Source organism: Odontomachus brunneus, unplaced genomic scaffold (assembly GCF_010583005.1).
Source record: "Odontomachus brunneus isolate Ranch 3 - 2012 unplaced genomic scaffold, Obru_v1 Obru_scaffold_043, whole genome shotgun sequence".
Taxonomy (NCBI): Eukaryota; Metazoa; Arthropoda; class Insecta; order Hymenoptera; family Formicidae; genus Odontomachus; species Odontomachus brunneus.
The window spans coordinates 601,667-629,217 of record NW_022639493.1 but is presented as its reverse complement, the minus strand read 5'-3'; the positions used below and the strand labels follow the sequence as shown (position 1 = coordinate 629,217).

The following is a 27,551-nucleotide window of genomic DNA, read 5'->3' as shown; positions in this document are numbered from 1 at the left end:
CGACACGATGACTTGCAAAGTGTTCTGAGGGGCGAACTCTCGACACACTTACTGACTGTTCGTCGAGTTCGCCCTTCGTACTCGCGACACCTCGTGTGTCACGACTGCTATTTGCTTCTTTTTCCGCACAAGGCGAGTGGACACACACTTCCTGCTCGCTTGCTAGTTTCACGTTTCTCGCGGCGGCAGTCGCAGCGATATCAGGAGCGCTACTTATCGAGTCCTTGTCACTTGGCACGCTCTGCCGGACGCGATGCTTTAAATCGCGTTAATTATCCACGTGTATTTGTCGCGTTCGCGTCATTCCGCCCGAGAATTACCGCCACCCGCGGCCACGCGCGGCGCGCGGATGCTCATTCTCTCCTCGCCGTTTCCAAGCCGTCAATCCGCCTCTCGCATCGTAAACGTCTATTTTCGTACCTCCTGACATTTGCAGTAATGCCAATTAAGTCGCATATACCCATTAGTCTTTCGCGGTTTTCGCGAGACTTCAATTTTTCCCCGCGGTTTAACGCAACCCACTCCCGGCTTAATGCGACTTAATCACGTTGACTGCGCGGTTTAAATTCTAATGAAGTCTCGTCATCTCGTCCTCTTCAATTTTTCATAAGCATGTAATAGATACGGATGTTGAGAATCCGCGAAAATTATCCGAAAATTGAAAATTGAGTGTGCGACGTGACAACTTTAATCCTTTCGAGAGCTAAGTGCGATTCGTTCTCTTATCACTTGATGAGAACCGTGTGTCGATATTAATTATTCATTGATACATCAACTACGAATACGATCTCGTACTCCTTTTCTCCCTCCCCCCCTCTCTCTATCGGAAAATTTGCTCGTCGTTGGATCTTAAAACGATTACTACCCGAAATAACTTTGCTGCTGAGAAGCGAAATCACGAACGTCTTTGGAAACATTTCGTTGCCGGAAATGTGTCAAAGAGACAACGATTCTTTGCATTTTTAAATAAACAACGGCATCCTCTTCTCATTGGTATGTATAGAGTCAGTCGATCGATTTGCCGAAAGTCAAAGGACATGAGCGATGCTAATTTAACACTTTGAGTGCATTGTGGTGCAAACTTGCACCATAGATTTCTTCGAAAAGTGTTTTTTTTGGAAAAATACAATCAAACGTAAATCAGTTTTTCACTCTTACATTACTTTTTCATCAGCTTTTATACCATCATCGTCAAATTTTTAACCTTCTTTTTTCAATTTAAAAAATTAAAGATTAAAGTCGATCAATTCGGAGGCGAGTTATAAGTCGGCAAAAACCGCTGGTGTAAATTTGTACTTGTGTGCCCTTAATGTCTTCCGCCAGATGCCTGCGTTGAAAGGGTTAAGGAGATCTAAAAGGCAATTGGAAATCCCAACTCATCTTTTCGCAGGAGTCCTACGTCTCGATCGGCATCGCGCAGACTTTTGCGCTCTCTCTTTCTTTCTCTTTCTCTCGCGTTCTGCATGCTGCTCATAAGTCGAAGAGCTGTTGTCGCGTCTCGTCGTTCTCGCGGACAAATTGAACTTACCGCGTCGTGGGATCGAGGACACGAAGAATCATTCCCTTGGAGGCGAGATTATGCACCCGGCGCCGCTTTTTCGCGAACGTCACGCGTTTCTTTCGTCGCGGCATTCCGCCGCGTGAGATGAGAAGCCGCTGCGATAGAGATACTATAGCCGAATGCAGGGCTCGTTCGGCGGATTTACTGTGCCGATTATCCCAATTAACCGCGCGTCCCCGCCCGCCCTTTCAGGACTGTTACCTCGGCTAGCTTGAACTTACGATGCCACCTGCGAACCAGTTCCCCATCGGCGCGCGGTTTTTGAGTCGCGCTGACATTCGAGTGAGACGTTAAGTGCATCCCGTACGTTTTCGGAGAGCGTCACGGCCGTCTCGCAAATTCCCATTAGCGGACTTCGCCCTTCCTCCCTTTCCTCCTGCCGTTGCAACAGCGTCATCGTCGCTGCGGCGTCGAGCGTCTTTTTCTCCCGCTCGGAGAACGGCCACCGGCGAATTCGGCGGATTCCACATTGAATCCCTCGATTATCATGGTCGACTATTCCTTTTCGCGACCGAGATATCGTCGGTCCGTGACGGACACTCGCAAAAGCAAGGGACTTAATTTTCGTATATAAAGATTCGTGCTTCTATTTAACCTACTAAGTACGAAAAGTACACTATGATATTTTTCTGTCACTTGGAGATACTAAATAAGAATTCAATTTTCTTGTTTATTAAACACATATACTAACTCTTCAGAACACAAATGTTGGAAAGTTCGAAAGATCGGAATGTTGGAAAGGTCGAAAATAGGGCAAAAATTTTGATTCGACAAAGTAAAAGTACCAATGTCCGAAACACGCGCCTAATCCTGGACATTCTTACACTGAGAAAAATTTCTGATAATAATTATCCAACCTGTGTTATAGTTATTATATTTAGTAAAATAGTATCAACTAAATATAAGAAGTAAATGTTACTATATGAAAGTTAATGTTACTAACAATTTTGTAATTATTACCAAACGTTTGGTAACATTTACTATATTGGTTACTATTTACCAAATAGTATGATAAAACGCATTTGGTAAGTATTACCAAACTTTTTTTTCAATGTACTGTTTTAGTCTTTGAACACGAATATTTAAACGTTTAAATAGAATATATGTATATATTCAATATATGTATATACATATGTTTTTTTATGTTGAGAGAGAAAGTTCAAATATTTGTATTGAAAGAGCAAAAAGGCCAGCAAGAATGGATCCGAAAATTGGCACTTTTGCTTTAATTGTCTCACTTTTCTCGTCCGTTCGCCGTTGGAGCGTCAGCTCGAACGTCGCTCGGCTTTCTCTCGGAATAAGTGCGCTGTACATCCGAGTGAGACGTTAAGTACGCCTCATACGTTTTCGGTCCCGCACGCACAAATAGCCATTACGGCCGGACACCGGCCGGCCTTCATCGTCGGCGTAGTCCTTTTGGATGGTGTTAAGCGTCGGCAGCGGCTTTTTCTTGCCGATCGCTCGCCACGCCGTCGAATTCGGCGGATTCCCCGGGCTCGCTTCTGGCCATTGTCACCGTTCGTCCATATTAGCGCTGGTGCAAGCGCTCCGCTGCGCTCCCGGGAGGGACCGAGTAGATTAATTAGGGACGATGTTTTAGCGGCAAAAATGGGCCGCGCGGCAAGAAGCGGCGGGCATCAGCAGTCGCCTTGAGTCGCGCTAACTAACCCGGCTAACGCCACGAGACGAGGATCGAATGGACCTCGTCGCCCCTGGTCGCAAGAACGTGCTACAAATTAAGCCCGGATCGGCAGAAACCATCTCGGAAATTCAGCCGCCGGCTGTTGGCCCCTCGCGCCTCCTCGTCGTCCACACGAAACAGGGACGGATCGCGCACTGCCCGCGGCCCGAGTTCACTTATTCCCGAGAGAGCGACGATATAATCGGAGAAAATGTTCTTTACTTCGCGTTCTTACGCGCGAGAATTTCGACGGGCATTGTGCGCTTGAACGCGAGATCGCGGTCAAGTCGTTCAATTGTTCCTTTTGTCTACGATACCAATGTCTAGATGTCAGATGACGATTGACCCGTTTAATCGGCCGAGTAACGTTATGTCACTCTGCTCGTTTATTTAGGACCGGGGCGCGTCGCGTTTGTGTATCAGAGTGAGACGCGCGTCTCGAGGGCGGCATATAGATACGAAGCAGCGATTAATCTCTCAAATAAAACGCAACCGTCTATTCATGTCGCATTTCGCGGCGGAGCGCGAAATGTCTCGTTTATTCAGCGCGCGTGCCGCGGATGGCGGGTCGCGAGGGAGCAGCAAGGCCATTGTCCCCGGCGATGTTTGCAGGAGAGCGATGTGTGTCGATAAACGACGTCGGATCCGAGACGCTCGCGCGGATTCGAGAATCGCCCGGCGTCGCTCGGGCGAGGATTCGCCTTTGGCAACTGCGGCAACGATTACAGGCGAATTTATGGTGGCCGCCTGTTGTCATCGCGTCATTTATCGCATCCACCGCGTATTTCGCCGGTAACGTTCTACAGATACGCGGCCAATTCTCACCCCTTTTTCCGCTCGCCACCCACACCGTATCTCGCGTCGAATTCCCGTAATCGCTAATTTATAGTTATTTCTCCGTTTACACTTCAACCAACCAACCGCCCGCCTATCGCCGCCGCTGCGCTTCTATTTTCACGACGGACGAATTATTGGCATCCTCGCGAGGGCCGCGAGAATAGCAGCTGAACGTATGTACGTCTCTGCGTGTTTCGTCTCTAGAAGCTCGGTCATTATTTAAAGCCGAAGCAAGTTATTTTTCTTCCCAGTGAAAGAGAGAAAGAAAGAGACACGCTGACAGCACTTAGTGCAACTCTCTGAATCACTAATAAAAACTAATTAATCTTATCTCCTAGTTCCGCAAGTTTCGTCATTACTCAAACGATGAGGCTATTTTTGTCCGCCCCGAAAGGAAGATAACGTTGGCGCGCGCGCAAGTCACCGGATCGGTAATGAGGACTAATTGGTTCTCACGTCGACTTTTCCACCGTTCCCGGCCGATTCGTTGTATCCTTGAGATTGACGTGACAGACCGTTGCACGCTTTGTGGCCTCTCGAATCGAGACACAGATTGTCAGCCGTATTCACGCCGCGCGATACAAGATTCTACGTCGCGCTCGGCGTTGCTCATTTCGCGATAACCGCGGCTGAAGCGGTTCTTTCTTTCTCCGGTCGATCGGCCGCTGCGAAAGGAGCGTTGCCGATGGCCGGCCTATCGGCAGGAAGTGTTCGCCGTGGCTTTTATCGATCGATTCGCCATGTCGATCGGCAGCCGAGGCGCTAATGGGTTAGTCAGCCCGTATACGAGCTCGCCTCGTTCGCCTCGCTCTCGCGGAACAACCGAGAGCGACCAGCCGGCCGTGGAAGAGGACGGGGTGCGCGAAAAATGCTCTCGCCCATGCTCTACCTACACTAACACGCGCCCGCATGTCGTCGCATGTACGCGCACGCTGCACGTACACGTGCGCTTGCGAGAGCGGACAAACGACGAGCCTATCTCTCGCTCCGCGGAGACACACGCCTAAGAATAATAAATAGAGATAGACGAAGGTAGATACGAGGGCGAGAGAGACGTACGGAGGAGATGGAGGTGGTGGAGGAGGCCGCCGGGGTCTTGCCCACGCGGAGATTATCTCGAGGAGTTATGAGTGACCGTTCGGGCTTCCAGTTTAAATAAAGCCTCGCGCGAGAGCGCCGCGGCTTTGCCGGCCGGCCATACATCGGCGACGCTTCTGTGATTTTCGCGCGCGCGCGCGCGCGCGCGGTTAAACCCGTCGATTTCGCGTAGCAGAATCGTCGCGTCGTTGCCTGCCGGCTATCTCGCTTCTGCTCTCGCGGCTTGCAGCTGACGCGAGGTCTCCCTTGCAACGCCGTCGTGCCGATATTTCGAGCAGTGATTAGTAAGAATGGATATTACTAGTCGGCGGCACGGAGCACGGCGCTCGTTTGTTTCGCAAGGTTTCATTCAGTCGTTCTGAGCCGCTCCATGTCGGGGGCTGGTCTTTGCTTATGATTTATCGCGGCGGCTATGCCTTACGTGACTCGCGCGCTCACAATAAGGCAATTAGAGAGCGCCGATTCTTTATTTAATAGAAAAACGATCTGAATTACGCGCTGTGCGCGCCGCTCCAGCGACCACCGTCGAGGTATCGACCGATCGACCTGGAAGAAACACACTCTGGACCACTTCAATGTCCCTCTCCCGTCCTTACTCCTTCCCTCCTCCCCCGCCTCCTTACCCGTCGGACAAAGTGTATGCGCGGTAATCATTTCGACTTTCATCTGTGATCGCATGAAATCACGGGTCGGGGAGAGAAGAAAAACGCCATTCACGCCCTTGATCCTCCTTTGCGCGGGAGAAGCGACTTTTTTCCCCTTACTGAAACGCTCTTTAACGCCGTCGGGCAATTAGTGCAGAATTAGCCGTGCGCTCGCGCGCACACGGTTGCCTTGCAGTGCGCGCTGCACATAAAGTCGTTCTTACCGAGAGTGGGAGGGAGGGAGAAAGGGAGGACTCCACGCCGTGAACCGCGCCGTACACCGCGCGGAATTTAGGGACGATGACGAGGCGGAAAGGCGAAACCCGTGTCATTAGGTCGATACCTTGCGACCAAGATATCTCCGAGTTTATCTTCCATACGACAGTCGTATATAACCTACGGATATTCTTAATCTGGACGGATATTTGTCCGTAGAGAAAATTTTGCTATCGATATTTGTGATCGATTGAATAAAGATCAGCGTGAATGTTTGATCGGGTTCATTACTGAGGCAATGTTGGGCACTGATCGAGGAAGATTTTTAAAGTTTATAATAATAATCAACGAATCAATAATCAAAATTAATTAATATCGTCATGTGTAAAGTCACAAATAATTTCATTAATTGAGGAGATCAATTATTGATCAGTGTAGAATCAATCACAGCAGAGCTTGATTAGTAATTAATTACATCGATCAATAGACGAAATTATTCGTGATTTTATATGTGACGCGGTTGATTAATTTTAGTTATTGACTGGCCGATTATATCTTAGACAAAGGAAATTTCAACCGGCTAATACTCGACACTGCACACTGAGGCAACAAAATAGATCGTTATTCTTATACTTCAGCGACGTTCACTAAAATCATGTCTCCGTTTTTGTTTCAGATGCTATGGGTAAGTGGATCTTTCTTTTGGATAACGCATAGCCAAGCAGCATCGCTGGTAAGCGTAACAGAAACGAACATCTCCCGCGCCATCCATTCCGCGGCTTAATTATTGCAATTAACGAAGCGGTTGGTTAGAACCGGTAATCTCCCGTGCACGAGAAGTAGATAGATTTGAGGGTTTGCTCCGTCGTGATCGACTCTCGGTCGAGAAAACTCGAACAGACGTACGAACGAACATGATCGGTCGGCTCTCGCTCATGTAACGTTCGTGCCACGACACAAGATTGCCCAACACGAAACGCACGCACGTGTGAATGCGCGATACGGTTGTAATTAAAAAGAATGTTCACTGTTAAGAGGCCGGGGCACCGAATCGCGCCAAGCCGGACGATCGTAAAAGAAATTTGTTCCCCGGATCCGCGCGATCGAATTCCAGCTTATTTTTATTTCGTCAAATGCTCGTCCGCGGGCTCGAATAAATTAAGCGCGATTAAATTCGGATATCGTCCGCAGAATGTAGCGGAGAAACAGAGACAGAGAGAGAGAGAGAGAGAGAGAGAGAGAGAGAGAGAGAGAAGAGAAAAAAGAAAGCAAGAAAGAAAGAGACGCACTTTGAGTCGGGTTTTAAGCGAGAGGGAACGGCGATCGCTCGATTCGATAATAATCCTCTTAATGGATCTCGTTGGCTGTCGGCGACACGGTTTGAACGACGGGGGATCGGTGAGACGATCTTGCGTTACCGATCTGTTACGAGCGCGCAATGGCCACTCTCTTATGTTTCTTCTTCCCCTTAATTCCCTCTTGCGCGTATGGCGCGCGCGCGCCGCGCGCAATAACGAGACGCTTCGGTTTAATTAGATTAATTAGATTGCAGGCGAGGCGGATCGCGCGCGCGCGCGGATGGCGCGCTCTCGACGACGAGATCGGGCCCGCTCGCAGATCTGTCGTTAACCGCATTATCGCGCCGCCTCCGCCGCCGCCGCCGCCGTCGTCGTCGGCGGCGGCGGCGACGATCCCTTCTTCTTTATACGCTGTGTTTTTCTTTTTACTTGTTTCTTTCTTCCTTTTGCAACAAAGTTGCTCACTTTACTCGAGCGAGAGTCAACGTCGGCGTGTATACGGCTAATTCGGAATGCGCTTAGTCTTCGAAAATGCCGATTTACTCCTATCTCTTCTCAAACTAATGGTGCCTCTTTCTTTCTTACTCTCTCTCTCTCTCTCTCCTTCTCCCTCTCTTTCTTTCTCGACGTTAGCGCGGATTAATTATGCCGCGCTCGTTACGTGCATTTTACACTCGTTATACACTGTACTTACTCCAGCAGTCATTAACGCTGTATTTAATGCATAGATGGTAAAATCCGATGCTCGCGGGAATGGTAGCCCATAAATATTAATGCCTTATATTGCTTTTCGCCGCAGCAAACCGGGTAACGACGTGTGGCGCTGTTGGTTAATCGCGAAGAATAGGAAACCGAGGATACAAACGACGTACGGGTAATAACAATCTCGCACGAGTGGCACTCATCTACCTTACCGCGGGGTATAGTCCTCAACAACTCCGTGCGACTGTCATTAATCCCCTGGCTGCAAAAACTCGCGCGATCTATCTCCGCGAAATGGAGGTGGAGATATCGTTGCAGTCGTCTCATTAATACTTCATTACCGCCCGATCAGATCATTTCACGTCGACGGCGTGTGATCTGACGTCAATCATCCGATCGTGTAAGAGCCACGTGAAATTTATGGATACGCTGATCCCGACGAGACGCGAACACGTCATCGCCGACGTTGCGTGTCAATCAGCGCGCGATCTTGCAGTTATCGAGAGAAGAGAGAGAGACCTCGCGATTCTCTCGCGTTCCGTCTCAATTCTCGAGTAATTATCGGCGATTGGCCGCGAATTGGCCGTTTGACGAAGCGCAACTGAAGAGAGAAGTGGAGAGTCTCGTCGCGAGAGAACGCGCTCGTTTTCGTACGGATCGCCGGTCGATGGTTATCGGAGATGCGAAACGAAGAAGAAGGCGCGATGTACGGTCAAGCACTTCCAGTTGAAGGTTCGGACAGCCCGAACCTTCTCTCTCGCGGTCGCGGCAAAAACCTTCCTGCTGGCCTCACTTTTTGGTCGTTAATTAGTTGCATTTTTTTACGATCGCGCGCGCACACACATGTGCAGAGCGGGCCGACGAAATGGATGAGAAAGCGCGGGAGAAGGAGGCGCGACCGAGGGAGAAAAAGATAATCGAGGTGGAAGAGAGAGTGAGTGAGAGTGAGAATGAGAGAGAGAGAGAGAGAGAGAGAGAGAGAAGGAAAGAGTTGGCCGTAGAAGCTCGAGTTAAGTTTTAACTCACGCAGTCGGCCTCTCCTCGCATAATGTTCGCCATTGTGCATTCCCGATCGCGCTCCTCGGCTTCGCTTTCTTTCGTCCTGGCAGTACACGTGAGTCCCTCGATGCGAACGAGCGCGCGCTGTACACGAAATACACGTACCTGCACTCGCCGTCAGACATCTAGCTACGACGTTTAAAGCGTAATTACCGGTCGTGACTTTAAGTATTCATTAACGCCCGCGGCACGAGCGCCCGTTATGGGCGCACGAAGCTTTAGATGGACGGTGTTCGGATCGTGCATCGATCGTTGGATTACGGACGGCATACTCGGGCGATTAAGCTCGCGGATGCCAGAAAGCGCCAGGGAAGTGTCGATCGATGATTTCCGTTGTGGCATGCGTAAAGTAGAAATATTAATGCTGGGCAGTGTCAATTTCGTTGTCAGTCGGAGCAAATTTTCGTTCGTTTTGAGTGAGAATTTACTCGAAGAAATTTAGCGAGTAAATGATGCAGCAATACCTGGATATGCACCTAACTCTGAACATTCTTATTGATTTGGTCTTTAATCCTTTCGCTACTAATTTTGGTTCTCAAACGTAAAATTTTTTTGTTTTAATTTCACTTCATTAAATATATTAATATATATAATGTAGTTTTAGGAAAAATAAGTTAAAAATTTTATGTTTATGCCAAAGGGATAAAGTCGGGACACTGATGTTCCACTTTTTTATTTTTTTTTTTATTTTTAGGGGAATGAATTTGTCTCAACGATAATAAGTAGAGTAATAGAGTAATTTTCTCAATATCAAAAAAGCTGTTTGTTCAATCGAATAAGGTTTTAAATAAGGTTTCGAATAATTATCAATGGTGATGGAAACATATATCGTGAGACATGTATGTCCCGTTGGTAGCGAAAGGGTTGAATACCTTCCACAGTTGAAGTGCTTTTTGTGCACTCGAGATTGTTTTTTTTTCTTCTTTTAATCCGAACACAACTGTGGAGATATTCCGCGCACACGTGGGCACCCAGTTTATTTTCCGCAGTCACGGCATGATGAGACGAGCGAACGTGAGAAAGCCGAGAGGGAGGGGCGTACTTAATAATTTAATACGCGCGTTCGCGTTCGGCGATCCGCGCGAGATTAATCTCGCGCCGACGCGTCGCGTCGGAAGGAAATTAATTTCGCGCCGTTCGTCCTTATAAAAATACGATCACGAGCGACGCGCCGCTGAATCGTCGAGCGCCGCGGTAAATCATGCGCGCGCGGATGGGCGGTTAATTAAAAAATTCGGTAGTCGACGCGAGAACGTTGGGATTAAATTTGGGGGCGAGTCGCGCGGTTTACGATGCGTGTCTTATACTTTATTGGACGCCGCGAGACCGACCGGCTCGGACGTAATCGCGGCGATTTCGGTGATGCCATGTCAGTAAGATAAACTTAAGTTGCGCAGATATTGCCGTTCTCTTTCTGTTTCCCCCCTCATGGTGTGTAAGATCTCCATCAAATTAAGATTTTTGCCTATTATATTATATATTTTATTTACTTTCTATTCTTCTATTTGAATTTTCTTCTATTAGCTTCTTTTCGTGGTTTTTCTTCATTCTTTTGCTTACATGTCTACTTAGGTGTAATTACATATATGTGCGCTACATATACATATATAACTAAAAAAAAAGAAAATCCACTAATAGATATCTATACTGATTTATATTGTTAATTGGTTTCCTCAAAGTGCACCAAGTGCATCAATTTAAATTATAAAAGCATAAATCATAAATATGCGAAATTATTTTTCGTGTAATTCTTTTACACATTAATCATACGCTTTAACCAGCTTCAGTTCTTAAAGGTTTTTATATTCTAATATGAAACTGAAATAAATACTTTTTCTCTTTTTTTTCTTTATCATCACACATATAAAACGTCTTCCTCCTCGACGTTCCAATTTAATACACATACACGTGCGCTTCTTGCGTCTTTAAATGAGCATTAATTGCCACGCGACCGCTACCTCGCCTTCTGTCACATTTGAATTTTTAATGAACGTTCGATTATAATTTGTATTAATGAAACAGATATGTGCGTCCCGTCTCAGGAGATATCACCGCGAATAAAATGCGCCGACCGTTCGGTCACGCGAATTTAATCCCGACATAAGTAGGATCCGTAACGGCCGGCGGTGGCGGCGTCATTGTCGTTGTCGTCGTCGTCGTCGCGGTACGCCCGCATCCTCGTCTCCATTTCGTCGCGATAACGCGTATACTTATGCGTATTACGGACACATCGGAGTCGCCTTCGCGAGACCGGCGGAATAGATAAGATAAAGAGGTCCTTACTTTCGCGATTATTGACCGTTCCCGTGCGCTCTGAGGGCTCTTTGGCACCTCGTTTTGTGACGCAGAAGCCTCTTTCCTCCCTCACCCTCGTCCTCCGCCACCTTCTCTCGCGTCCACTCCTCCTCCTCTTCCTTCTCAACTGCCAGCCGGCTCATACGATTCCGAGTGGAGCCATAATGGCGCGTTTGTCGGATCGCCCGACAATTAGAATGCAAATCCGCGGCTCTTGCGTATGCATATGCACGAGAGCCGGGTCGCAGTTCCGCGGAAGCCTCGGACGGGGCCCGTCCGTCCCGTCGAGATCGGGCCCCAGCTTTAAGGCCCGAAATCTTTCTCGAGAGCCTTCGGTCCCGAAATCCGACGCCTTTTACGGCTCGTTATTCCGTGAATCGATGCGAGTAAGCGGGCGACGCGATAGCGCCGCGAGAATCCACTCGGACGGCCGACGATGTGCCCGAACGAATGTGCCATCGACGCCTCTTTCTCGTGGCGCTGATTAAAATTAAATGTCACTTTCCAAAGTTTTACAAGCCGACGACGTGCCCTGCTCTCGGTCGGCTCGTTCAACTCTCGTGTCTTCTGGTGACACGAAAATGGGTACGTGGGTGATATGTTACGCGTTCTGTACAGCCAGATGTCGCCGGTAGGTCGCGAGGTGCCTGACTAGAAATTTATCCCATGATCCTGATTAAGTTGATTCCAATAAATTATCTGGTGCATAAGATGATGTTATCGGGTCCTAATTATTATGAGGTCCAAATATATAAGATAGCATGTCCATTTCCTGAACCAAATTTTGCTCTTGCTGCATAGTTACCTTAGGATAGAAATTATAGGCTACAGAAACCTAGACACAACCGCCTTTCTCCTTGATTGTATCCCCTTGACACTTTGTGATAACTCGGCCAACGCGATTACAGTTTCAGCTAATTATTAATAATCCTTAGTATTAATAAGATTCTAATTACTACGCTACGTTATATAACTTGTCAGGATCCGATAACATCAAACAACAACCATAGATAACTGATTGGGTTTAGGCAATATAAAAAATAAATTTCCAGTTGAACATGCGCGATTAACGCTTGCACACGTGGCGATAAAAGTGTCACGTTGTTACAGCAAGCCGTTCCGGTCCGGTTTCGTGCTCTCATTCTCTCTCTCTCTTTCTCTCTCTCTCTCTCTCTGTCCCCTTCCTTTCCTCCCTCCTTCTCTTGCACTCTTTTTCGCTCGATGGGCGGCGATGGTGGTTAGTACTGATGGTGGCTAAAGTACGAAATCGTGAGAGCTGCAGCTCTCTCGCGCGCGCTCGTAGATAGAATTTCTTACGACCTGAAATACGACGGTATTAAGGTCGGTTTTACACCGACTCGGAATTGCTACGAGCCGGTTAACGTCGATCGCGCGCGGCTACGCGCCGAGATTTCCTTTACATACGTATCCGTGGGCTCGATCCCCCTCAGATTTACCGCTGATAGAGCGGCCCTTCTCACGGACTTTCCCGAGAAAAGGAGCTTCCCGGTTGCGGTATGTTGCGAGAGCGTGAGATGCGTTTTCTTGCGCGTCTTCGCGAGCTTCGTTGTATCGTTTTGAGGTTTTCGCGGTGCTTTTCTCAAGCAGCTTGCGACCGCCAGACAATTCCGCAACGTCGCACACTCTGCGGTCTCGTCCCGACAAATAGATTACGTGCTCTCGCGCGCGGGCGTTTCTTCGTAGGGCGGCCACCCTTCTTCCTTCATCCGCCTTTTCGCACATGCCACTCACGTACTCGTCCGCGTTCCGGGGCTACGTCTCCCATCGCCCGGCGCATTCTTCCCCCGCGTGAGAGGGGGCGTCTCTCCAAAAATTGCAACGCGTTAGCACGAAATCCACTAACCACTCCATTATTAAATCTGCGTCCGCATTATTCCGCCGGGCGCCGGCGACATTGAAATTCACGTCACGGTCGGAACCGTCGAAACGATGAGATGCGTCCTCTCGTCGATATGCCGGAACGGATTGCGCGTAACGACTTTATCCGCGGCGATTAAGCACGCGTCGCTGTCGTGTCGGTAGACGCGTCTCCATGAAGAAATTATCCTTTCACTCATTCGGCCTCGTACTCTCTACATTTCTCCGAGTGAAGCAATTTACTTTCCACGAAAAGTAGAGCGACAGTCGAGAGTCACTAAAATTTCAAGTAACTTTTTAATCATACGGAGCGCGAATTTTTTACTTCGAATCGTCTGGTGAATATCTTGGTAGGAAATCGCGAAGAATATATTTTGATATACTCGATCGTCACGGAATTAAATTCGCAACTTTCGATTGAAACATTTATGCTCGTGTGGATTGCGAATTCACTTCAATGTTTAACTTAAATTCAGAGTGAACTTAAATTCAACATTCACTGTCGCAATTTCGAAATTTTCGTTGTCACTTTGAATAAATCTTTACTCGTTTTGAGTGAGATTTCACTTCAAGAAATTTAGAGAGTAAAGTAACAGTGGCAATACCTATACATCTAATTCTGGACATTCTTGTTGCTTTGGCTGTAAATATGAACATTAAACTTTCAACATAGAATATATGTATGTATTCAATATATAGGATAAATGTATATATTAATACATATCCCATGTTGAAAATTGAAGTATTCATGTTTGAAGACCAATAAGAATGGCCAGGGTCGGATACGTGTTCAGGCATCGGTATTTTCACTTTACAGACGCACGCGCTTATTTTCATCACGAGGATTATCGTCCGCGCGATTCTCCGACCGCTCCTCGATCCATCTCCGCGCGCAGCCGATAATAATTAAGATTTTTAATGAAGACGACATCGCTCGGCCACTCACTCGCTCGCTCGCTTGCTCGCCCGCCCGATGACGCACTGCGAGCGCGTAGCAGCGATCGCTGAAAAATCACGAAAACGCCTCGTGACTCGTCGATGCTGGAGGTCGTTAAGGGAGTTAATTATTAGGTAGAACCATGCCGGGTAATCGGCGCCGTGTCTCTCACGGGCGGGTAAGTGCAACCGGCTCGTGTGCGTCGTCGCCCGCCGCGCCGACTCTCGCGCCGGATTTTACTTTCAAATGGGCGAGCTCGCTCGCCTAAGATTTTAATTCGCGATCAGAGAGAGAGAGAGAGAGAGAGTGAGAAAGAGAACGTGCGCATATCCCGCCGCCAACGTCCGCCCTCGCGGCACCGACATACAGGCCCCAATTACATCCCGGGCTCTAATTATTCCTCGAGGGACAATCTCAGCCGCCGACACCCGCGCTCGCACTCCTCCATATCGCCCTAGCCGGCCCCTCGTTTACCTGTCTCGATCGTTGAAGCGAATCGCTCGTTTATCGGAATTTTGCTGAATAATTAATTTTCCCAAGCCCCGACTAATCGAGCGCCAGCAATTTGGTCTTTACTGTTATGGTCTTTGCGCGATCATCGTGCTCGATCATCCGTAAAAGTGTCACCTCGCGTTCGTAAAAGTGTCATCTCGCTGCGTTTTCGTCGCTTCTGTTTTTCGCGCAGTTTCGGATCACCGACAGTGTGAATTTCCGCGCGTGTCCTAATTCTCCGCTGCGCCCTCTCGCGAGGGTTCTCGAGATACTCGCGAGCTCCAGCGTATCGGACGGGAGTTTCTTAGCCGCGGCAATTGAGAATTAATCGCCGCCGTAGTTGGCGAGGGAATAATATGCCGGTACCCTTTCCCTTCCTCCCCTTCTTTCCCGTATATCCCGAGTTAATTATTGGATGACTCGTAATTTCTCGGGACGGTAGTTTGCGTCGCTATAAATTACGCGATCTCCCGATGTCCGTGCGGATCGTGACCGATCGGCTTCTTCTTGTCTCGCGCGGCCAACAACCGACGGCCACCGCGCCGTACGGTGGGATTCAGCGACAAAATGGGATCGCGACGGCCGGCGCGAGTCCGAAAAACCAGAACGCTCCCGGCTCGAGGAGGTGACTAAATCGACCGTAAAGTGCTATCACTCGCCGGCGAGAGCGCGTCTACGCGGGCAAGAAAGCTGGAAACAAGAAAAGCACGAGAAGGAGGAAGGAAGACGACGGCGGAGAGACGTGGAAGCCGGACGAATCCTTGCGCGTTCCGCCGTCGATCGCGCGCAGAAAAAGCTCGCGCCTGTGATCTCACCGCGCGCGCACGAAGGAGCAAGAGAGAGACAGAGAGAGAGAGAGAGAGAGAGAGAGAGAGAGAGAGAGAGAAAGAGAAGTCCCCGGGGGACTGTTGTTTATCTACTTATTATGTCAACCCGTTGCTAATTGGGCATATTTGAGGACCGAGGAGAGCCTGCCGGCCGCGGCATGTTCGCACGTATCTCGTATAAGGGGTGAGTGAGTGGGAACCGGGGAGAAGGAGAGAAGATCGAGCCTCCTCTTCCTCCCCTGCGGACTCCCCCGCGTTTCGTCTGTGTGTGTACACCTTTTATCCACCTTTTTTATTCGCGAGTCCGCGATTACAAGGCTATAATATCCGGCCATGCGGCGGCGAGTCTCTCGGCGGACTCTCGGCGCAAGAACAATCGCATAACTTTCGGGCGATCGCCACCGGCCCGCCATCCGTCTTTGGGGAACTATCGCGCCATCGGGAGGACGTCCCGCTGCGTCTTCGCGGTGTGGCTCACCTCCTTTTTCTCTCCTCGTTCATCCCGATTCTCAGACTTTCTTCCTCTTCCTCTCTCTCTGTCTTTCAAGGCGCGTCTCCTCTCTCGCGTCGCTGCGGCGACGGCTGACAGCATCGACGCCGGGAGATGCATCGCTTCATTCCGCGTGAGACCGGTCGCGCTTAATCGTTCTGCGAGAGTGGTAATTCCCGGCGTCGTGCGCGATGACTCGCGCAAATTCGGACGAGAGAGTGCGCGCGCGCGCGCGTTATCAGATGGATGGAAGATTTCTCGGCTCATCTTCTCCTTGGAGAACACCGAGGACGCTCAGATTTCCGCACGGGGGAGATGCAGAGCGCCGAGAGGCACGCCGGCATTAACGAGGCCCCCTCCTCCCCGTCCCATATTGCTTCTCTTCGCACACGAAACACCCACGACGACATAAATCAGCCAGAAAGTTCACGGAGATGGAAGTGACTCGCGCTGCCTTTTGCGATACGCTATGCTAACTAGCGCTTTCGCTATACACCGCAACGGATCTATATCCACGCGTTGATCCACGCGCGACTCCTCGCCCGTAATGCCGCGGCTAACCTCGCGCCGAGAGGCGAGGTCGTAAAGCAATTTCGCGATCGCCTTATCTCGATATCTTACAATTAAGCAGACGTCATAATTTAAGCGCGCCGCCGCGAAGAGAGGCCGCGGGATTAAGACATCGGTGGGCTATCGGTGGACGATGAGAAGGAGCGAAAGGAAAGGCGAGCGCGCGAGACGCGCTCGTGCGCGCCGGGGGGTGAGATGGCGGAGTGGGGGAGGGGACGGGAAGAGAAAGGCGAGGAATAAGCGTATTCAGCGAGAATAGCCGCACGCGGAGGTGGGAGAAAGAGTCTTATCCGGCGCTGGATAGAGAGGATGTGTGCGGCCGGTCGCAAAGGCGGTGCAGTTTATTAATGTGATTTATGGGGAGGCGAGCACCCTCCTTATATCGCTCTCGAGCCGTGCCGCGGTCCTTCGTGGTCCACCGCCGCCCTCTCGCCCGCCTCCCGCATCGTATCCGTCGTGTATCGAATCGATCGACTTTTGTTTTGCTCACTTACCCGCCGCGGAGCAAGGGAAAGGGAGGAATAGAACGCGCCGCTCGTTCGCGGCGTGTTTATGCGTGCGCGCGTACACACACGCGTGCATGCGACCTCGCACAGGTGTGTAACGCGGGACGTGCACGTTTCTCTTGCTCCCCCGCCGCCGACTCGACGTGTTCCGCGCCTTGCACCGGCCGTTCGATTTAGGGGCTCTTGGATTCCGATACGCGAGTCGAAACGACACCGCCGCGACAGCCTCTTTGATAGCCCGTGGAGCGAGACGGATGCCGATTTCGGCGTCTTTTGTAACGTAACTCTCGCCGTCTTGTATCGGGTCGATCCGACTAGCGAGGGACTCCACGCACTTCTGCGGCCGCAAACAACGGACGGATTCACGCGGCAGAAAGGTTGCGCGCGAGCCGTTTATTTTCGCTAACTACGCCGGCAACGAACGTACAGTCACCGACACAGAAGATCTCCTTTCATCGTTCACATCTCCAAAGTGAAGGAATGCACCCGTCCAGCTTTAAATGTTCCTATGCGCCTAGTTTCGCACTCGTTCGCGTTCACAGTTTACTTCGACCCTCCGCGTATGCAATCAAATTTTCTCGGACAGACTACACGGTAAAAACACAACTCTGTTAGTGTAACTGAATTTTCTGTTATCTAGGGACCAGATGAAACATTCCATTACGAGAACAGAAAGACTCGTGTAGCAGAGCCTCTTACTTAATTGTTCTCAGTTACATCAACTCCGAGTTTTAACGCAGCTGAATGTTCCCGATCGTAGCAACAAGGATATCAGTTCTCGTCAGCAAGTTTTTTGACTGGTACCCGAATTCACAATTCAGTTGAAATTTTTTGTCCGTGCACCATATAACTTTGCTGAAAATCGACATTTTTTAGACATCTTTTCCCCAGAGATATAGAAAAGTCTCAACTGTAACCTAATAGCGCAATAAAAACAAAGTCTACAAGCAAATTTGCGCCACTTTGAAACAATTTACCTGGAGCCTACAAAATTTGGTAAGCGACTGAATATTCGTTTGAATCTCACAGACCCAATATGGTATGCAGAAAGTTAAATCGATTATTTGAGAGAACTTCGCTCGAGTAATTTCTTTTGAAGCAACGAAGGGGCTTTACGCGGTATAGAATTAAACGACCGGTTTTTAATTGCCAGTTTACTACGTACTTCAACGTCTTCTCGCGCAATTTTCGATAATTCTGCCGGGATTTAATCATTAGAAGAGCAAAGAGATCATTTCGAGCTGCGTAATAATCGATAATATCTGAGGTGATCCAAAGTTCCAGCCGTTGTAACTAGTTATCTACCCCGTAAAAGACTTAACGATTTCTCTTATCTATCCGATGCTCTCATCTGTTCGCGAGGAACGTAAACGTCCCTTAACAACGTGACCAAAGATCGTTGACGATTCTCGCCAGGCGGGGCTCACACTGAAAGGACACGGATACTTAGCCGGACAATTTATCGTACAATTAGCATCGTTTACTCGACTACGCGCGGAATATAAACCTGAGGAGACACACGTGGTCGTGCAACCGGTTTAATGACATCTATCACCGCGATTCTCGGACCTCCGATCGCCAGTATCGCGGTCTCGCGCTCGGCGTGCGTCGCGAAACTTAATAAGCGGCATAATCGTCCCATGCAAAAGCTGTCCCGAGATCTCAATTGGGCGAGAAAACGCCGCGATATCTGTCTCTCAGAGAATATTTGCCGCAGCGAAGCAATCCCATCCTGTATCCGTGATACAAAGATATTATCTCGTGTTCTGATAATCGGCCATAATTATGCGCTCGACTCTCTTATCAGCGAGCGACGAGTTCGCCGTGTAGTACTCAGATATGTGTACGCGGTGTAGTTCCCGTTGGATTTACGCGCGTCAAAGTGATCGTTCTTTCAATTAACAAGGCGCGTACTCGTGTTCACCACCTCTCTTTCTCGACAATGATGATGATAATGATGATGGTGATGATGATGATAATGATGATGGTGATGATGATGATAATGGTGATGATGACGATGACGATGACGACGACGACGACGATGATATTTCGCTCTCGGCGCGCGGTTTCATCTCGTCGCTTTCGTTCTCGTCGTCTTTCGCGAGGGACCATTACGGGGGAATTTTCTTCGTGCGCGGCACGAATACGTATCGCGCTCCGCATGAAGTGAGAAAGAGAAAGAGGGAACGTGGACCACGTATACCTCTTTCCGCGCCGAGGTCCCAAGACAGGGCCAGATCCGCGCCACGAAAGTGGCGAGTGGTCAGTGCCGAATACCAAACGAGCGACGCTGGTATTCGGCCGGCTCTCCTACGACGACGAGGTGGCGTGCCATACATAAGGTATGACCGGACAGCTATGGTGCAGAGAGAAGAGGAGAGAAGAGGAGAGAGGGAGCGAGATAAGGAATGGAAATGACGCGAGGGCGGGCGCGAAGGTCCGAGCGCAGGTCTGCCCGGGTGAAAGAGGATATCGAATCGATATAACGTTGCATCTGCCGAGTCGCGGTCCATCTTCTCCCCTGGGAGCGGAACGGGCGATTTTCTCGGGTCCTGATCAAAGGGAGAGCACTCTGCGTGCGCGGGCATATATTCCCGCATCGCGTAATATTTCATGAGCCGTTTTCTCTTTGTCGACGAGATCGCGCGGCCGCGCGAGGAATAGGGAATTGCTATCCGGACGCTCTTCGCGGCCAGTTCAGCACGACACCTTGATAGCGGTAGGAAAGGAGAGAAAGAGAGAGAGAGAGAGAAAGCGACAGGGTGAGAAAGAGAAAGAAAGGTGGTGCTGAGACTGGCGAAGGGGGATAATTGCGACGAACACGATCCTGTCTCGGGGTCTCACGCGAGACCGACGCGAAAGAGAAAGAGCGCGGCAGGAGGACAGAAGAAGAGACTCCGGTTTTTCGCGGTGGCGGGAAGGAGAGGAGGAGAGAGAGAAAGAGAGAAAAAAGCGAGAAAAGGAGACAGAAAGAGAGAAATCGTCCACGCGGCATTGAGTAGTCGACGAGAGACAGCCGCAGATGGAAATCGCGGTCCTTCGAGAATTCGTTGTTCGTCGAACCATTCGATCCACCACTTTCCCGCTCGACTGGCGCGAAAAGCATCGTGGACGTAGGTCTTATTGGTGCTCGCTCTTTAATTAGCGGTTACACGACTCAGACAGCAGTAAAAAATAGGGAAGTAAAATTTGGGGAGTTGCAAAAAATTATAAATGAAAAAAAATATATATAGTAATAAATTAATTAAAACATAAAAAATTTATCAATATTGATATTGATATTTTAAAGCGTTCTTGTTGAAGCCAGAACCGTTGAAGTACTATTTTTTTGTGGAACATAATTAAAGTCAACACAGTGCGTGATGTTAATATCCATCAAAAATCCATTCATCTAATTTTTTACACCAAAATGCTGTTAAATGTACTTAATAGACATACATAACAAAAAATTTATACTCCTATTAATTCACGACCTTTTATAATTCCCCAAATATTATCTATAATGTTCACTCCTGTCAGAGTCTTGTGATCCCTTAATAGTATTCGTTCAAAGTCACGAATTACTGATACGGATACGAGAGGGACATGGTTAACGAGGATCGTGCTTTAAGATGTTTCCAACGACGTGTGGTATCAAGCTCGCTGATTGCATCCGGGACTTTCAGTCCTTCGCTGGATAAATCGGCCCGTTGACGTAACGTTCGATGCAAATCACCGAGTGGCATGTAGCAAACGCGCGTAAACCGGAGATGCACTCCCACGGAGGAGGCTCCAGCGTGATCGGACGATCTCTTCGTTAGCGGACGCAAAGGACGAAGATGACGCGGCGTCTTGCGGGAACTGGGCTGCGACGAGAGATCTGGATGCGTTCACGCATACACACACACACACGCAACATACACCGAGAGAAGCGTCGGTCCATTTATCCTGCGCGACTGCACGTCGGACTGCATTGCGCAATACGAGGCTTACGAGAAACGAAAGAGAGAACGCTAGGATGATGTTCCCCCTTCCTCTCTCTCTCTCTCTCCCTGGCTCTTTCGCGCATACTGCGTGGTTCGCAAAATAGATCCCGCGGAGAAGACTCGTGGTGATTATCGCAGATAAATCGCCTCACGGGTAGAAGAGGTAGTCTTCCTCGTGAGCGAGCGGAAAATGGGCTCATGGGTAAGCGAAAGGACGGTAATTGATTCTCATCGTCGCTACCGTGTAAGGAAGATGGAGAATAATCGATTGTAACTGCGAAGAGTGATTGAGGTTTGGTCGGTCGGTGGCCCGCGTTATTAGTTAATCGGTTCTTCCCCGTGGCCAGGACGCGCCTGCGGATATTCGATCGCGACTCGATCGTTCACTGACGTTCTTGGCGGTCACTTGAGCGATCTCTCGATCGGCCGGTCGATCGCCGCTTCTTTCTGCTTGCTTCATTTTTCTCGCGAATCGTCGCCGCGCGTGCGCATATAAATTAAAGGAACGCGGCAATTTTTTCGAGAAGTGTTTACACCGCGCGCGCGGGACGAGGAAGGCAAGGATCAAGGAGACGAGAGAGGTGGGCAGGATGGATAATCTCCAAAGATCTACCTCGATCCCCCTCGTTCGGTCACGCCCAGAGTAGGAGTCGCGGCGGCTGCTGCGCGTCATCGCGCCGTTCGTAAATTCACGGCGGACAAACTGGCAAGAATAGTTCGCATAATTCCTCAAGGCCTACCAGTTTTGACGGCGGCGGTCGACCTATCTTGGCACAATCTCTCTCTTTCTCTCTTGTTCACTCTCACTCTCTCGCCTTCTGTCCGCCTCCTTCCGACCGAAAATTCGTCCCTCTCGTTCCGTGCCTCATTCTTTTCGTACGTCGTCTACGGTCTGCTCCGCGAATGCACGACGACCGTTTTAGATTCCGGATCTCGAAGCGACCGAACGGAGAAAGATAGACACGAGGAATGCTAGGCGAAGGTGAGACGTGTGTGTGATGTATAGACGGAGATAAACAGTTTCCTTTTTATAATGTCTCTAAGTAGCTGCAAAACGCAGCGTTACAGCGAAAAACGCACACGTCGCTGTAGCATTATAGAGAATTATTATAGATAAAGATTGGACACATTTCGCTACGCGGAGAGAATTTTATAGCAAATATTACTGTCGAATTTTGTCGAAGAATAAATCAACATTTTGCGCAGTAATTGACTATCCTTCCATTAATATATTTTAGGAACTAAAATGTGCTATTAAAACAAATTTGCTGTTTTTAACGAAATTTATTATATTTCTTAGCAAGATAGACACTGCTGACTGTCTATTTCTGCATTCGTGGGAATATAGTAAAATTGAAGAGAATTTATACGAAAAAAAATGAAAACTATAATATTTTCTCCGTGTTGGATTATTTTCCTCGAGAAAAATTTAATTTTGAAGAATGTTAAATTTTTCACCACCTGGCTCCATATACTATAATATTTATCGACACCGAGAGGCAACTCAAGAATAAAAAGGTTAAGTCTTAATAATCAATAATTCTTGCGATAATATTGCATACACGCGGAATTCACAGCTGGCGCATTGGAAGCGCCGCTAAATACCCGTATCGCTTGAAAATCGGCGTTAGACATAAAAGAGAGAGAGAGAAAGAGAAACCGTTAGGAAAGTTCGCAGGGACGCGCTTGGTCGATAAGGATCACACCCGCATGTTACGGACGCGCGCGTGCAATATCCGCGGATGCAGCGGCGCCTCGCGACTCGTCGAATATGCGTTTTGCATTGAACGTGCAGCCGCATGAATCACGATCCTGCCTACGTGCGTGCGTGTATACGCCGAGGATCGAAGGTCAATCGAGAACCCGCTCGCGGGATCCGAAGGCGGACGAGGATCGGCAAGTTCGACTCGCGCCCATGACGAAGTGGCTCCTGATCGCCGTCGTTGCTTCGCGTGCATAACGAACGCACAATTAAGGATCGCGGTTACGTCGGAAGACGCGTCGAACTGGCCCCGTACGCGTGCTAACGAATTTATGCCCGCGAATACGAAAGTCTTGGAGCTCGAGACTGCTTCCGGTTGCGTAATAAGACGATCGTCGAAGATGCGTCCTCGCTGCGCGCAGTCATTAGCAATCGTCTCGTTGCTTCCGTTTCCTCCGTTTAAACCGTTGCGCAACGATCGGTGACTCGACGAAAATTTCGATCGCTGATACAGCGAGAAGACTGCCGCGGTATAAAAGGTCCCGCCAACTCCGCACAGTCGTTACCGACCGATTACGACTGCGAGAATGCGGCTACTTCCGCGTGTAAGAATGTCGGGAGTTAGTTTCGCGCGGAAGAATCGAATAAAGTATGGGCGAAAATACGCCCGAGCTCGCCTTTGCCGGCGGCATCGCTCGCGGCGGCGCGTTTCGCGTTGCACAGGAGAACGCTCGGAAGGAAAAACACGAAGCCGAATGAGAAAAAAGACCGCGGCGGCCTGTAATGCGCTTATAATTAATTTCCGCGTAATTAGAGGACGGTGGCGCGGACGCGGGACGGCACGGCGCGGCCGGTTATCTCGACTGGACGATCGTTACACGGCAACCCTGCGGACGGAGGCTGCACAATGAGCGCGCGGCAGCTCCCGTTATTATAATACATCGGAGAGAAAATTAATACGCCGGGCGCAATCGGTATCTCATCGCTCGGAATAGACAGCAACTTCCTAAATGCGAGCGGAAATTATTTGTGCACGGATGCGTTCCAATGTTCAAGTGTTTATACGTATCTCGTTCTACGATGTGCGAGAGCGATCAGGACTAAGAAAAGCGATTATTCAGTTTACTTTCCTTTCTAGCAATTATCTTCTGCAGAGAGTATTTTCTTGATAATAATCTGAGAATATCATAAATTTGAGAAAAGCTTATTATTATATATTCGAAAGAAAAATTTACTTTCTTTACAAGAATATTATACAATTTTATTGAAGGAAAAGTTGATTCTATAAACCGAATTTTTGTTTTAACTTAATATTTCTCTAATAGAAATATTAAACTTACTATATTCAAAGAAAAAGAAGCCATGATGATGGCAGCTATATAAGTAACAGCTATAGTTTTGTGTATAGAGTTGTAATGTATGTTTATATAATGAACTATACACGCATACATTACAATTGTACATGCAAAATTTATATAGTTGTCACCTGCACAGCTCCTATCACCATGTTTTTCTCTGAGTGTAGGATTCAGAATATATCTGTGTGGAATAAATCTGATACTAATATGAACTTGTAATAGACTTTCACGGATATAGAAACTTGCGAGACACTTGAAACAAATTTACATTTATTTGAATGCAGCATGTATTTTTCTGTGTGTGCATATTCGACGGGAATACGTTGGCACGTACGCGACCAATAGTCGCGGATTCGCGAGAGTCCATTTCGATATGTAATTCCGCGTGACGGACTGACGGGAGAGCGCGAGCTCTCTCCGTAAATGCCGGGCTATGTGGTATATAAACAGAACGGACCTCTCGCTTCAACCCCGTTTGGTCGAATTCCTCTCGTCGCGCGATGCACGCGTTGCAAATGATCGGGGTCCACCGTAGTGGCGATACGTGCCTGAGCAGTTTGATGGCCGCGGCTCATTGACGCGGTTCCTCGATGCCCCTCCATTCACAGGATTCGCGCCGTTATCGTATATCCGTACGCATTTAGACTCCACCTACCTACCGCCGCCTCGCCGATCGCGATTACGCATATTTTCCTCGTCATGTACCGTGTGGCGCGAACTGTGTGTTGCGCCTGGTGTTTCGTGCCGATCGCGTTCGTATAATCGCGAGGGTAGCGGCCTTCGGATTCCTTCGTGTTTGCGCGGTGGTCATTAACCGCGAGATTCCACCTAGATTCAGTTATCGGTCAACACTATGTGTCGAGCTAAATAATAAAACACGAGAGTAAAATGACACACGAGAGAACATTAGCCATCTTGTCGGGACGCATGATATCGCAACGATATCAAAGTGCTTCTTATTGCATCAACAGAACTTCATTTAGCTGAGTCAAAATTTTAGCTCTACTTTAGATATGAATTTTCCAACATTTGTATATCCTAATACATCAGCGTATGTTCACATGGAAACTGAAGCGTTGAAGAGAGTTGCCAAAATCGTACCGATCTCTTCAATTGTACATTATATTTTATATGTCTGTATGTGTGTAGCATGCACGCAAAATAAGATATAATCTGAAAATTTTTTATTTATATTTTTTATTTTTACCGTTGAATTTCATTCATATTTAATAATAATAAGAAATCGATTAGGCAACTTTCAGACATTAAATGGAATATTGTTGTTAAAAGTAGAATCCAAATTTCAATTCGGGTTTTCGGCGCGAGTAAATCTCGGTTTCTGGTTTCTCATTGAGATGGATCGACACAATGAATGGATTTCCAATGAGGATATCCGAGATGGATTAACAACCATCTTAAATATATATCGCATTTCTAATTTCGGAGCGACGTAAGTAAGTGCGCGAGGTATGACACTTGGCGTATGACATATTCTGACCACGTGGTGATATCGATCGCTCGACCGAGTGAACTTATCGGGGTTGGTTTGCTTCGATGATGATAGTAGTGGTGTGTATATGTGTGCGCGCACCTCTCTCTCGCTCGCTACCGCGAATAACTCTGACGCGACGCGAAATATGGTGTTAATCCCATCCCCGATCACGCTTACTGATTTAGACGGTGTCGATTTGAGCCGTCGATTCATTACGTTCGATTAAACCGCGCGTCCGTCCGCTCGTCCTCCGAAGTTACGCATTTCACGTCCAGCGGGAATAGTGGGTGAGCCTATCCTTTCAACGCGCCTCGGAAATTTGTGTTTCTACCGTAATCTTCTATAGTCTCTCCAGTCGATCCAGATCACGCCATCTTGTCGACTGTTCTACGCGCGACCTATAACATAGTATTTCGCGAATACTTTGCGACCGTCGCGTAGGTCTTCTTCTCGACTCGTCGTCGGAGCGACCATTACCTACCGCGATCCGCCTACTAGAGTAGCGACTTCTACTCGCCTCTCTCGTTCGGTGCTTCTACCGGCTCGCTGAGAGATCGTGGATAACAGTTATTAGGGGCTTTTTATAATGCGCGCGTATCGCCGTCCCTTCCGTCCCTTCTCGCTTTCCCTCTCTCTCTCTCTCTCTTTCGTTTTTACTTTGTCTTGCTCGTCCTACCGTTTTGCGCCAACCACCGGCCAGGCGAGCGAATAACCATCGGCCGAGTTGAAGAAAGATGGACGAACGTCGCGTTCTCGCGCGAGCGAAGAGAAGAGGATAAGGGAGAGCGAGAGAGAAAGAGAGAAAGAGAAAGAGAGAGAACCGCTTTCCTAGAGCTCGACGTGCATCCACGGTAAGCGTATGCGTAGGACACTCCCCGACGCTTGATTATATATAATTATCGGCATTTTAATAACTAATCATTTTCCCTGCTCCCTCTTCCACCGCAATTCTGCGGAGAAAGGAGCAGCTTCCGACGACGAACGCCGCTACCGTATCTCCGGCTTCTTTCGCTTCCTCCTCAAGCGAGGCGCACCTTCGCGCGCGAAGCGCTCGGCCAACTGGCCGTCTCTTCTCCAGTGCGGCTCCCACTTTGCGCGCACCGCTAAAATCTTAATTACACCCGTGTCTAGTAAATATTTCAACGGATCTTTCGACAACGTCATTTTCATCTTTTTCTCTCTGTCCTTTTCTCCCTCTTTCTCTCTTTCTTTCATATGTGAATCGGATGAGCTTAGCTTGATGTTTAAAACGTATACTCGATTACAACGAAAGATTAGTCGTTTCTGTGATAAAATACTCTCGATATAGTTTCATCTGTAATTCACTCCGATATGAGTATATTCTAATTATGTATTCGCGGGATTATATATAATATATTACGTTATATGAAGCGTGCAGAAGCAAATATCAGATATTGCAATTCAGCATAATGACCTGACCTGACCCGAGCCCTCATTTAATTATTAGGCCAGTTCTGAAAGAGCACGTGTTAAAAGGTATTTCAAGAGAGTGTATAATTTGTATATTTATACTGCAGGACACGACGCAATAAAATTTTCGATTCAATACACATTCACCGAATTATCCCAATGTAAAGAAGATTTTAGGTAAAAAGATATTTATTTATGCTTCTTTCAATCGAATTCTTAAAGTGTGATTATCGTCAGAATCGCGGAGAATTTACATTTCTAACAGCAGAGATGCGCGGGATATTGGTCTAACTGATGAGACAATGATAAGTGTCGAAAGAGCAAGTAAATGTTCGGTTGGTAACACGTACACACTACTCTCTCTCTTTCTCTCGGTGGAATTTGCCGTTTCACGAGGAAAACGGGAAAGCCGACTGGATCGCGCGGCTGAGGGCGGCTGCTGAAACCCCGTAAATATCCCCGGGTGTAATTAAAAGCTATCGATTTGTCGTAAGCCGCGTAATTGCACGAGT

General features: G+C 48.4%; 1 protein-coding gene across 4 annotated transcripts in view; it reads left to right on the top strand.

The window, feature by feature from the left end:
• LOC116844593 (homeobox protein homothorax) overlaps positions 1-27,551 on the top strand; it is a 550,706-nt gene that overhangs the window by 247,848 nt on the left and 275,307 nt on the right. For all 4 annotated transcript variants that reach the window (XM_032816349.1, XM_032816350.1, XM_032816348.1 and 1 more), the window contains exon 8: positions 6,714-6,722. In XM_032816349.1, coding sequence (XP_032672240.1) covers positions 6,714-6,722 — 9 coding nt within the window. The remainder of the gene's footprint in view (positions 1-6,713; positions 6,723-27,551) is intronic.